The sequence below is a fragment of the Kryptolebias marmoratus genome, linkage group LG16, assembly GCF_001649575.2.
Source record: "Kryptolebias marmoratus isolate JLee-2015 linkage group LG16, ASM164957v2, whole genome shotgun sequence".
In the NCBI taxonomy this organism is placed as follows: domain Eukaryota; kingdom Metazoa; phylum Chordata; class Actinopteri; order Cyprinodontiformes; family Rivulidae; genus Kryptolebias; species Kryptolebias marmoratus.
In genome coordinates, this window is record NC_051445.1 from 7,013,523 (window position 1) to 7,027,501 (window position 13,979).

The following is a 13,979-nucleotide window of genomic DNA, read 5'->3' on the forward strand; positions in this document are numbered from 1 at the left end:
AGTTGTCCATGCCCTGAAGCAACTATGAACTTGAGCTTGTACTCAATCAAGTGTGCAGGTCATCACCTCTGTGAAAGTGAGAACCCCTCTGAGGAGAGGAAGGTGTGGCACAAAGAGTTCACTTGCACTAAAAAAAGGGTGGAGGTGGGATATGGAAGCAATACTGTAGGAAAGGTCGAAAAGAAGCTGGGTATCTTTATACTGTTGACAGCTTTATTCACCAGCTCCACTGACTTGGGCTCAGACCCTGTGAGGAATTCCAGAGGTGACAAACGCTATCCACAAGCGCTTCACTGCCAAGGGTTAGAAACAGGACCCGAAAGCAATTAAGTACTATGAAATGCTGCACTTATCTCCATCAGAGCAGCGACGTCAGCAGCACCTCCCTCTCCCCGTTTGCTTGACTTTAACTTTCACCTGTTGCTCTGAAGACAGCCAAGCAATCCGAAATATTATGTTATAAAAACGAACACAGATTTCTTTGCTAACACTCGTGTTCTTTCCTTGGAGCCAGCCTTAAATCAACACCAAACTGTCTGTTTCACTTCTGCCTTTCTCTTTCTCTTTCTGTAAACCCGCTCATAAAACCTAAAGATTCCTGCTTCTCATCTTCACTCATAAATCTGGATATGTAAGATGAACAACCTGGCAGTCTTCATATTTCAAACTGATTTAACGTATCTGCTCATGACGTCAGCTCAGGGATAAATCTAAGTTTAATGAATGCCTATAAATGAAAACATGAATCTTGTAGCTCTCCCATTAAAATACTTCTGATTTTACACAGTTGCTACATTCGGTTATAACATTCTCTACCTTTCAGTCTTATTTCCTTTTCATTAGATCTTTGTAAAGATTTATGGGATCTTGCCACATGTGGCATGTTTAGCATCCCTTTGCATTTAGTATTGTCAACAGGTCAGAGGTTTACACACTGTGGCATTACTCGGTTCATTGATATGAAGCCTATTTTGGTTACAAACTCTGTTAGCTGCCGCTCCTTCTGACCTTTAACCCTTCTTTTTTTTTTTGCTTTTTACAGAGGTCCTGTGACATATTTTGCCATTGAAGGACGCTGTCGCCTTAGATGTTTCCCAGACCTGCCACCACTCACATGGCGAGTCCTGTGCCAAACAGCTACCTGCATCTATGCCCCTAAATGTAAACAATGCCCCTCTCGAGATGACGTGGTCCACAGACGATCACAGATCAGGATGAAATGTGCTGCTGCGTACGACATAGGTGCACCAGTGTTCTCATTTGTAAAGATATTTGTGGCACTGAATCCTCCTCACAAGGCAGCACAGCTGAGTAATTATGTTAATCTGTTTTATTTGTTTTTTAGTTATTTAACTGAAAGAGGAATATAAAAGGCTGGCTGCATCTTTGTGAATATTGTAAATGAACCTATCGTGTCAGACAACGAAGAAACCAGTTGACGAAAGGGAGTCATTTTGTGCCACAAGTAGATCTAAATAAAATCCAGGTATACAGCCTGGTTTGTACAAAGCTGCTTGTAAAAGTTTTTGTAAAGTTAGAGAAACGTCAAGTTGACTAGGAACGACTTCTTATTGTGTGTAAACATTCTGTTTGTGTATAGCTTTTTCAGCTATGATTGATTGTATGCAAAACGTGGATGTACTAATGAGATGGTCACCATGGCAACTGTAAAACATCACGTCTTTGTCCTTTTCTTACCCAAGGAGTTACTCCTTCTCCCCACTTATAACCCCCCCACACACACACACATGTACAAGCATGACTCAATGTTCTCATTTGCAGTGCGATCCCCTGGACTTGTAGATGTTTGAAATGCTGTTGTGTTTATATGCTATAAATATATTTTGATGTGTGTTGGAACAGCTTTGGGAGGACCCAATCTTTAAAGTCTTATTAAACACGAGCAGTTCAGTCTGAATTCTCATCATCCTTTTTATTGTGATGACAGAAATATACACAACTTATTAATGTGGAATGGTTTTAGATTTGAGGGTCTGGAAAATCATTTGCTTCCAGTTTGACAGTTAGGGAACATTTTATTCCTGGGCCTTAATAGTAGTTTGTGTTTTAGGGGGAAAACGTATTAGAAGTAGTGAAAGAAGGCATATGCTTACTGTAGGAAATCAAACAGTGACACATTCAATGGCATGTGGGTTGGCTTAGCTGTCCGTTTCAGTTTGGGTCTCCTTTTACAAAATCTCTACAGGGTGCACACTGCGTCCCCCCTCCTCCTTGCCCGCTAGGCAGCTGAAGACACGATTTATGTTTCCCTTCAACCAAACGCGAAGACATCCTGCACTGAGAATTATGTAGAACTCAAATGATTTAAATGTCTTAAAGCTGCTGTGAAATGTCAATGTAGAGGAGCAGAGGCAAATGAAGGACTATAGCTTGTTCACAGTTTGTCATACGAAGACAGCATCTTAGCTCCCAGCTGTAAGACTCTGTGACCACGCAACAGCAAACTAAAACCAACGTACTTACACATGAAACCTGAAGGAGGGAAGTTTAAGGTTTATAATTAAGTAGTAATGTCATAAAATTTTAAATAAACATTAATGAAACCAACATTACCTTTTCTTCATCTTAATCTTATCAAATGATCAAACATTTTCTATTTAAAGAAGTTTTGAAAGCTTCTTTCTTATCCAAAAAAATAAAAAATCTTCAGCAAAATGTAATAGTTTGGTTCCAACAGTCTGATTTCAGAAACTTAATATGTGGTGGTCCACAGTAGGCTGCTGTTAGAAGCTGTATTCATTTACCCCACAAGAGGGTGTTGCACTGCACCAGTTTAGTCGACGGAAACCTTTTTGGAATTATGCTTTACAGACCTTTAAAACCCCGAGGTGAAATGGCCACTTCATTAAACTTAGAAAAGCACTGTTCCTGCAGTCATGCAGCCAGTCAATCCCTGGTAATGTCCAATACTTCTCAGAGGGGACTTGAGGATTAGTGGGAACTATTTTTAGGGAGGTGTTTCAGGGCCGTGCACAATTACAGACCGGGCAGTGCCAGACTTTAAAATAAGTTCTCACAAAAAAAAAGAGGTGGAAAAAATGTTGATCAGAAAGGTGAGCCAAAAGACAAATAGTAAACTTTGGTGATGAAGTAAATGAATACAAGAGGCTTACTGTCAGTGTTACAGGTTGTCCGATTCTTTTCGAATCACCTGGTATGCAGACGCCCGCTTTCAACACCACCTCACTGTGTCCGTGCGCTTTGATTGATGTGTGTATTATCTCCTCAGCATGCAAGTGAGCTGAGGAGGTGTCACAGTTCTGACTCTATTCTTACTCTCCTGCACGCAGGGTCAAGATCTTCCTGTTAAAGGTTCAGATTGATTAACAAAAAGGAAACAATCACATGTGAAGACTTTATGAGCATGCTGTGAAACACATGTTAAACGTTTCTCTGTACCCAGCCTCTTCAGGGACATGTGCTCTGTGCTGTTTCAGCCATAAATCTCGTCACTTGCGGACTGGAAGGAATCTTGCAAACGCTTTAGAACGGCAACTGTGTCTGCTTTGGCTCTATTCAAAACAAGATAAACGGGGGGAGCGCCAAGGTAGGGTCAAACCACGGTGTTCCACTTCAGATAAGACCACCACTACTGCTACAGCCACAGCCATCAAAGCCCTCCAGCTCAAACTCTGTTTAGTGTTAATGCTCGCCCCTGTCTTTATCTACTCAGCAACAGGCTCTCGTCACAGCTGCTCTCAGATTGCAGTTTGTTAATGGAAGGCTACAGAATAGCCGGCACTCACAGCGATCCTGCTCCTCTATCCTTGGCAACGGAGCGGGGCAACCTCTCTGCTATTGTGGGAAGAAATGGCACAGTTCAAGAGTGACAAGGCACCACACCACCACTCATGGCCTTGGTGACACAAAACTGCTCTTTGGGTCGCAGAAAAAACAAACAAACCAAGGTCTCACATCTTAACAGGGTTGGTCTCGTTATACAACAGCTGTTGGATTATTCTTACCATCTATTTATTGTATGTGGAAGCTCTTTGATGGAGATTTTTGTTGATGTCTGATGTTTCACTAAACCTCAAGTATTTTAGGCGTCTGACCTCTGTGATGCTTCCTATACTCTTATTATTGAGAACGGAGGACAGACAAAATATAAGCCCACTGAGATGTTGGAAGCCATTTATTGGACATATATCTACAACTGATTGTCAACCTGATTCAAAATGGCTTCCGCAGCTAATCCACCTCAGCAAACTCAAAAATGACTATAGCACAGTCAATTTTACACATATTGAGCAAATATTTGGTGTGTACCAGCTAAGATTCATTCCAAACATGCTCCGAGGGTCAATCCAATTCAAGCTGGCCGCTACAGTTAATTGAAATTACAAAACCCTAACATGGCTATGGCTTAGCCATTTTTAGCCATAGCCAGTGATACAGCTATGGTAGAATTTGGTGCTGTAAAGTCATTTACACATGCAAATCTTTGCGTGCTAACAGATCATGTAAGACCTTTGTTTAAGACTTTGGGAATGCTAGACCTTTTAGTTTCCCATGAATTAAATTGGCAGTAAATAACAGCAGCTGTAGGTTTGAGAAGTGTTGCCATCGCGTCAGTAAGAAAAGTAGTTATTAGCTGTCCTAAAAGATGTCATCAACTAATGCGCTAAACTGGCCAGAGAGGAATAGTGTCATAGAAAAGACAAAAAAAAAAAAAAAGAAATCTGTAAAAACAGCCTAAATATGTTCAAAACTAAAAATACACTTTCTTCCGTCTATAGGCTACAAGGAGCAGAGGTCACAAAGGTGAAGGACTTCAAGGACTTAGGTTCAGTTGTTAAGGAAAACTGGGAGTGTGGTAAAGAGGTGAAGAAGAGATTCCAGGCAGGATGGAGTGGATGAAGTAAAGTTTCAGGAGTGATTTGTGACAAAAGGGTGGCAGCAAAGGTCAAAGGAGAGGTTTACAAGACAGTGGTGAGAGATGCTGTGTTGTATGATTTGGAGACAGTGGGACTGACAAAAAGACAGGTGACAGAACAGGAAGTGGCAGAGCTGAAGAAGTTGAGGTTCTCCTAGGGAGGGACAAGGATGGACAGGATTAGGAATGAGGTCATCAGAGGTACACCACAGGTTGGACGACTGGGAGATAAAGTTAGAGAGGACAGACTGAGACGGTTTGGACATGTGCAGAGGAGGGACAGTGGGTATATTGGTAGAAGGATGTTAGAGATAAAGAGGAGACATATGGATGCAGTTAGAGAGGACATGGAGGGAGTTGGAGTGAGGACAGAGGACACAGAAGACAGAGTTCAATGGAGGAGGATGACTTGTGAAAAGGGAATAGCCAAAAGAAAAAGAAGAAGAAGACATTCATGCATTAACTGGCCACATCCTGGGTGTAGCTCTGTTCAAGATACAGAAAAATGTGTACATATTCAAAAAAATATTAGAGAGTACTTTACAGCAATACCAGAAGCAATAATTTGTGAATGCCCAAAGACCGTCTGAAAGTCAAAATGGTCACAACTTATTGTTCTTTAATATAAAGCTACAGCCGTTTGGCGTTTTCATGGCAGATATCTTGACTTGACACTGCATTACTTTTCTGATGAACACTGATGCAGTTTGTTTTAATGCACCAGTAACCATTGAAAATAAACCAGCATGCACAGCAGCATTACTGTCTTCCAAGGAGAATGCAGCCAAAATTAATACACCTATCCAAACAGAGGACAGGCGGCTTTCGTTTTCTCAGCTTGCAAACTTGGCTGATTTAGTTAACAGGATAACGAAGAATTAATCCCTTATGAAAAGCTATTCCCAGCTACTTGGGACACTCACTTACTGTATCTTCTTGTTCTGAGGTAAAAGAGCCCAAAAACTAGAACATTGAGCTCATGAAAGTTCAGTCAGTAATGGTGATATAGTTCAGCAAATTCCATCTTTCACTGCTGGACCACCTGTAGCAGCTTTTAGTAATATGGCCTCACTTTTCATATACACTGTGTTGTATCTGGGTGGTTGCAACACAATCAAACATCAGAGTAAGATTATTTATATGAAGATGCATGGAACACTTTCCACATTACAAAACATAAAATATTAGAAAATGTAAAATTCCTCCATGCATAATGCAAAGTTTGTATATTTAGAGAAGGGTTCTTATGCACTGTCACTTTATTTGGTTTAGTTGGGGGAAAATATATGGTATGACTGTCAGTTTACAGCTGCATTCATTTTCAAGGGTTTAATGAAGTTTTCATGCCTAGATATGAGGGTGTGGGTATTTTTTAAAAAAAGGAAACAAACATGGGAAGTACATCGAACCGTTTTCTATTTATATCATAGGTCAAAGTCATTTTTACGTCTACAGTACTTGCTAAATTTTTTGTCGATCTCAAGTGACTGTGAAAGAGGTGACAAACGATGGTGTTTGTGTGACACATGAAAACAACTGGGACCCTGGAGAGCAGAGTGTGAGCAGAATGAAGGGGCTGGGTGGAGGAGGTGAAACTACGATCGCCCATGAAAGAGTGCAAAAGCATTTGAGTAGTGGAAAGAAACACCTCACCCATTTTACCGTTTCACACGATATGGAGTAAAGGAAACCATTTTTATGCCAAAAGATAGAAGCACAAGTGAAAAAAGAGACTGAAAAATGTGGGATATTTACATAAACTGTCAGGAAAACGTCTGCGTTTCAGTTTTGGATCTTGCTAAAGCACTGCTGTATGACCCAGAAATACTCAATTCTTTCTCTTGTACTGCTTATTTCATGCAACTTTTTTTTTTGCTTGCTTAGTTTCAGTATTGGTACAACTTCTGCAAAGAAAAAGTTAATGAGCAAAAAAAACAAAACAATAATAATAACCATAAAAAACATAATTGGCCAAATGTGACCAATTACATGTGTTGGGATGCTTGCTGTTAGTTCATAAATTCTAATTTAATTTTACTATACTTATTTATTTCATTCTTTAAAAAAAAGGAACAGACATTTCAAAAATTATTTACAAGTATTGACTAAATTAAAGAACATAATCTAAAGAAGTAACATGTAAATGCATGGTTTACTTGCTTTAAAACTTTTACCAGTCTGATGGACATTATTGTTATTTTTTCTCATTCTTTAAGCACAGCGAGCAGCTAAACACAGGAAACTAACCAGCTGTGTTGGGATGAGACTAATGTGAGAAATAACGGCACATAAACACAACAAGCCACAATATTAAAACCTCCTGCTTTATATTTGTAACTTGTCTTCAGGCTCCTGAAACAGGATGGACAGGGGGCCTTTGGGGTGTTCTGTCCTGGTTCCTGGTACTGGGATGTTGACAGGAAATCTTTTTGGTCCTGTGATTTGCAGAATGGGAATATTAAACATTAGGAGGATTGAGGGATTTTGAGGCCAGGTCAACAAAGGCTCCTTAGTTTATCCCTGAAGGTATTCTATGAAGTTTTGGCATCAGTTTCGCATTGCATCGAATTTCATAACACAACTGACTTTGTTATATAGGTATTTCTAAGGAGGACTGCATTACCTTACAATCAAATAACATGGCAATAAAGTCAAGTAAAATCTTATCTTAAAAATATTTTAAACCCAACAGATCTGAGAAGAAACATTCAATCATTCAAATGACAACCTAATTTACTGAACATTTTCTCTATATTTTCCCTTTGGGGACATAAAGGCAAGCTGGTTCACGCTCAGAAATGCAAATTCCCCCTTTGCGCTTCGTTGTGTTTATCCCTTTCAGTTTCTATCCCCCCCACCCCCCACCACACACACACACCTGAAGGCCCTGTTGACGGTTTCAGTCCTCAGTTTGTGTTGAAAAGTGGCCATATTTTTTACGGCCGAGTTGTTTTTGTGCAGATGACCATCATGAAAAGTTGTTGGCTGTCAAAAGCGATGTTCGACTGGGCTGAACTTTGCAAATTGCTGGTTTCAGAACACTTTTATTATGGATCAGAGACACAAATACATAATTTAAAAAACCCAGGATGAAATTTCATCCAAAAGAAGGAAACATCCACAAACATTCCCACTCCAAAAGTTTAAAATCACTCAAAAATATTTGTTAAATCTATAATGGCGAGGTGAAATATGGCATGATTTTTGTTCACCTAACTTTTAAAGAAACACTAAAGCCCAAATGAAGACTTTTGCCTTTTTCTTCACACTACGTGCTCTGATGTCATGCCAGTGAAATCCGTGGGCTTTCTGAGTTTGAGAGAAACGACGTCAGGTGTCTTAAAGAAGAAACTTCTTCTTAGGGAAAGCACGGGTCTTTTTTTTCTGCTTCGTCTTTGCAGAGCAGAGCAAAATAAAAATAAACAGCAGCTGCACGTAAAACACCCACAAGGTCACAAGATCAGTTTCTGCCATCAGCCTCATTTTTCATTTGAAAGCAAATTGGAGAAGGACTTTATTTTGATGGATATATTGTAATTAGCCCCTCAGCGGGAGTCTGACCTGGTCATCTATTTACTGTCTGCCTCTGGCAGCCCTGTCGCTCCCGTTAGATTCTCATTTCAGAGGCGTTACCTCAGCAGATAGGCAGCTGACCCAAAAGCTACAGAAGTCAGCCTCTCCTCCTGCGTCACTCCATGCCACTTTTTGGGTTTTGGAGCAGAGTAGAGTTGAATGTTACATAATCTCTTTGCTGCTTCAGCCTGCTTGGATTTAATGAATCCTACAGAGGTTTTTGGCTTTGCCTTGATTTTGCCAAATAAGGAAAAACAGTTGACTTCAAATAAATTGTGGCACGGGGAAAGTAAGCTGGTCCTGGTTTGTAAAAAAAAAAAAAAGGGGGGTTGGACTGGAATTAGTTGACAAAGTTGCATAACTCAGAGCCCAAAACCACTCAGTTGTGCCAAAAGGGAGCGTGAGGCAGAGAACATTCATGCCTGCATGGGGTTTTTGGAGCTGGGATTAGGTGAAACCCAGGATGCATTCTGAATGAATCTGTTCTGTTGAAAAGACAAGATGAGAGAACTGTTGTGCACAAAGGTTTTCTTGTTGTTTCAGTGGAGCACCATGTGTGTGCAATTGTCCTTAAAAACTACTCCTGAATGACTTGTATTGCAAGAAAAGTGATGCAAGCTTGCAGCCTTTTGTTACTTTAGGTCGGGTAAGGAGGTTCAGATGTGGAGATTAGATGATTAATACTCAGTTTAGTTGCATCTCCAACCATTTGCATGTAGACTCTTTACATAAAGATCGTACAGTACATGTATGGCACCCTGTCATGGTACACTCACCATGAAGGGCAGGCAAAAATTTGCAAGATCACAAAATTTAAAAGATTAAACTCATAAGAGCTTTATGAGATCTTTACAAAACATTTGTGGCTAAAAAAATGAGAATTCAGGACAGTTTATTGTCTTACAGATAAATGGAAGTCAGTATCATAGCCACTGAAGAGGTTACCAAATATGTTACTTAATGCATCAGTTAGATCAAATCTGAAGAGTATTTCTCCACAAAAAAAAGAAAAAAAAGAGCAAAAAATTTACTGATTGCTTTTTGTGGCTGGAAAGATTTAGTTGCTTCTCCCCCAGCAAGATTTGGTAAAACGTGGATCTACCAACCAGTAAAAGTCAGCAGTAAACAGATGGTTTATCTAATCACCTGCCAAGAATCTTTTCAAAGTCTTTGTTTGTTCCCACAAACAAGATTCTTCTAAACCCCTAAACATGTTAGTTTTTTGTTACTTTAGAAAGTATTCTTTGACTTTACAGAGAGTTTTGTGTTTTTGTTAAAAAGTGGATTACTGAATCCCCCTTTCTGCAATAAAAAAAGAACATGGGAAAGGGTGCATCACAATCAAAAGTCCTTGACATGTGGTCTTCATCTGGTGTGAAAAAGGCACTAAATCAACTGAGTTTTAGGGGAAAAAAAGCATCTCAAACCGGCTGTGGAGCCATGAGAGAATGAACTGTTGGATGGAAACTAAAACCTGGTGATCCAGTGCCAAACTGCTTCTTTATCATTGTAGTCCCTTTACATAAAAACAAAAAAACAAAAAACGTAACCATCTGTACACGCAGTGATCATAAAAAGAGAATTTCTCAGATAATATTCATGATTCATGCCTGTATGGACACTGACAGGATGTCAAAGTTGCACAATATCCTGAGGTTCAGTAGAACCTTGGGAAAGTGGAGAAAAACTAGAGGAAGACCAGAACCATATTGATTTGGATACCTCGACCAGAAAACAGGGAAAACTCCACATATTCTCATTGTGAAGGATTTGGAGCTCATTTAAGCTGCGGAGGAAGGACCACCACCGTTTATTTTGGCTCATCTTTGGAGGATGTGATTCCATAAAAAGCTGAAGTTTATTGTTATTAGCTGAAAAACTATTGAACGGGCATTTACCTTACAGCTCCAATAAAAATTTTAGCAGCACTTTATTGAACGTATGTAAAGAGACTACAGGGGGGGAATATCATAAAAGAGGACTTCCAGTTTGTGCCCTTCCAACAAACCTGTTGATTTCATCATCCAAAGCTGGAAGCTGTTTATGACAGGAACAATTTCAGAGTGCCACGCGAGTTTACAAAGGTGTCGTGTGTCGCTGCTATATTTGAAGCTTTCTGAACTCCAAAAAAAGAGCTTCGAACGCAACGCTGACGTCCAGCTCGCTTTCTTCTTCAGCTCCTGAACAGACACTCTGCTCAGCAGAAGCAGACAGGAAGCTGCAGATGTTTCTGCCTGTGAGCTGGAAGATGCAGCGGGTCTCAACGCGAGCGCGTGTGACAGACCATGTCTGATGATGTAGCTGCTCTTTGCATTTTGTGTTAAAGTGTGTGTACAGACAGGCTGTGCATGTGTCTGCAGAAGGAACAGGGGGAAATGCCGCTTAACCAAACCTTGGAGACGTACCAACAGCTATAAAGTGGTTCTGAATCCAGCAGTCCCTTTAAGGACAGAACAGAGCAGAACAGAACAGTGGCTCCATTCAAACTGGCCCCCGTTTTTTCCCCTGGCACCAGTTTAAAATGAGACCACACTACTGCAATCAGAACTACAGTCAAACAAAAACAAAGGGGAGCATTTTTTTCTTTCACCGTTCTGCAATAACAGCTTAGCCTATTGTGTCTTAAAGTTTAAAGGGATAGTCTGGTCCTTTTTAAAGTGATGTTCTGACAAAAACTAATCAGTCATTTTTGGTTTGTTTGTTTTTTCAGGCTATTAAAACAACTTTTTCTAAAACCTGACATATCGATATGGATGCTGTAGAAGAAAAAAAGAAAATCTATAAATATAGAAGAAAAATACCCTAAATGTATTTAGCCCTACTTTGTTCTGTTTGTTCTGGACTCTGACTGACATCACGGCTCATAAGGCACCGACTACTGCTATTTGACTGAACATCACTTCAAAAATCACGAGACTATCCCTTTAATATGTTTTTATGGTTTTTTGTTTGTTTGTTTTTACGATGAAAGACGTAAACCAAAGTTGTTTGGGTTTGAAGCTAATAGGCCTCACTTTTTTCCCAGCGGAGTCGTTTCCTTTTGGATACAGATGAAACTGGAAATATTTCCATCACCTGAGTGAGAGGGGAGGAAGAAACCTCATCTTCCTTAACCACCTTTTATTCTGTCACTTCTGCTTCCCATTGGGAGGAGTGACAGCTTGAAATTCAAACTAAAAAAACAGCAACCTTGTTTGAACTCCTTCAGAAAACAAAGTCCAGGTTTGAATGCTGGCAGAAAAAAAAGCAAATACAAACTGGATGAAGGCAGAAATCACATATGATTAGACAAAAAAAACAAAACATCATGTTTTTGGTTAAAAATACTCCAAGTGGCTGACAACTGGCCAATGATGACTCATTCCGTCTTTGTTTTAGTCTCTCGTGCTCCTGGTCAAACTCACGGAACAACGATGCTGGTGATTGCTGAGCAGAACTGGACTCTGTACTTAAAGGACGTCAACGCTCATTTATTAACCGTTTATCCAACAGATGAGCCAAAATCCACAGACTTAACGCTGTGATTATATCACAAAAATAACTGCTTTATGGCCTCATCGGGTTTCACTCAAACACAATCTGATCAGATCAGAAATGAAGGAAGAAAAAGATAAATATCAACTTTCACCACAGTCAGAGGCAACATGGCTGCTGTTACATACATCAGAGGTTTTCTTTTTTCCTCATTAAACAAGAAAAATGCACTTTGGTTAGTATGAGATTCATTTTGTTGCAAAAAAGCCATAACTTCAGAAATTGGCATCGATGGAGAGCTACAACAACAAAGAACCGAACAAGAACATGAAACGAAACGACCGCATAAAACAATATCCAGTCAGAGAGGCTGGAGGGAAATGAGATATTTTGCTAACAAGCTAGCAGGGTTGACTCCAACAGTTAATGCCAACCCTTTAAGCACACATGTTGCACAATGTGGACCAGTTGGAGTAAGTGTCGTGATGTTGTGGCGGCTTCAAACACGCCAAACTTTAACTCATTATCTGTAAAACTGCCTGAGACTTAGCCAGGTTTGTCTCAGCTAAGAGTGACTGGCTGTGGCAGCCATCTTAAATCAGGTTAACTGTAAAAAATAACAATTTATTGATGATAGTTTTCTGGAAGTTTCGTTAAAATGTGTTCAGTGATTCGTGAGATATTTTCAGAAAAACAAGCAAAATCAATAACGCTCCCCTTTGGTCTTCAGTGGTGGGGGAGAAAAACAGTTAATTTTACGCTTTAGGTCTTAATTATATAATCTTAAAGTAGGGACATAATTACACTGTGCTTGTTTTAGGCGCTGTAGGGGGCGTTTCATGAAAAGATTTGGAGTTACTTTTTTCTTTGTAGCAAATTGTTAATTGAACAGATTTTATATGATGGTTCTTTCAGAGAGAATTCTCCTCAGCTACGTAACACAGGGAGAAAGAATCAAACCCAGATGAGATTTTGGCACATCAAAAGTGGTCGGGAGAAAATCCAGGGAAAGAACCGATCACCAAACAGAGTTTTTATTTGTTTGCACCTCCCAGCTATGTTTCCTGCTCTCAATTAAACAAAGCTTCCATCAGTGTTGTTTACTGAAAAGACCTTTTAGATTATTATTATCATTCAGAGTGAAAGCGACTTTTAAAGTCTGGAGGCCATTTAAGCTCCTGCTACTCTTTATCTCAGTTCATAAATGTTCGGGTTTTTTCTTTTTTTTCCTCTATAAATTTCAAACAGTTGCCCATATTTGAACAAAAACGTGTGGCACTTTGGAAAACTTCTCTTTTTCATAACGCCAAAAGAATTTGGAGAGATTTTTTTTTTGCCTCTGACAGCATTCGATCAAAAGATAAGACCTGCTGATGTGTTCGTATTAGAGCTGAATTGCTTAAACAATGTCTGAGAAATTCAAAACAAGAATGGGTCAGTCTGCTGCTGTATTCAACCCTCCCCCCTCTCTCCCCCTCCCTCCCCGATCTGCTTATCAGGATGTTTAGCAGCAAACAGATCACTGAAGACAGATGAGCTCTGACTGATTGAACCCCCGACTGACTTATTTACCGGAACATGTTTATTTCTGTCTAACAGCTGTGAGTTAGAGTGTCCACAGTAATTAATCAGCCCTGCTGCCCTCGCCGGTACTTGGTGTGTTTGTCTGAGACAGTTTGGAACATTTAGAAACAATAATTTCCCTGCAGACTTCACTCATTAAACGTTCGCCCTGAGCACCTATTCACCTCCTGGGACTTTTTGATTGTAACAAGCCTATTCTTGTTCTGATGTTAAGGTACTCAAAACCTCCACTCAGCTGATGTTTATTATTTGTCATAAATAATAATAACAGCAAACAATTCTTTTTATTGCATCTTTATGTCTCTCTAAAAACATTGTTAGAGGATACAGACACGGTTACCCCAAATCAGACAAAATATCTTATGAACCAACACATGAAACTTTCAGGAAATAATCATTTAAAGTACCTCTACAACAGATTAATATTTGCTGCCAGCTCAATTCAAGATGG

The 13,979-nt window shown here is 39.7% G+C and overlaps 1 protein-coding gene across 4 annotated transcripts in view; it reads left to right on the forward strand.

Annotated features, from left to right (window-relative positions):
* Positions 1-1,918, forward strand: part of map7d1a (MAP7 domain containing 1a) — a 34,800-nt gene extending 32,882 nt beyond the window's left edge. For all 4 annotated transcript variants that reach the window (XM_017423758.2, XM_017423760.2, XM_017423759.2 and 1 more), the window contains one exon: positions 1,043-1,918. In XM_017423758.2, the coding sequence (XP_017279247.1) occupies positions 1,043-1,053 (11 nt within the window). In that variant the 3' untranslated portion in view covers positions 1,054-1,918. The remainder of the gene's footprint in view (positions 1-1,042) is intronic.
* The last annotated feature ends 12,061 nt before the right edge of the window (positions 1,919-13,979 follow it).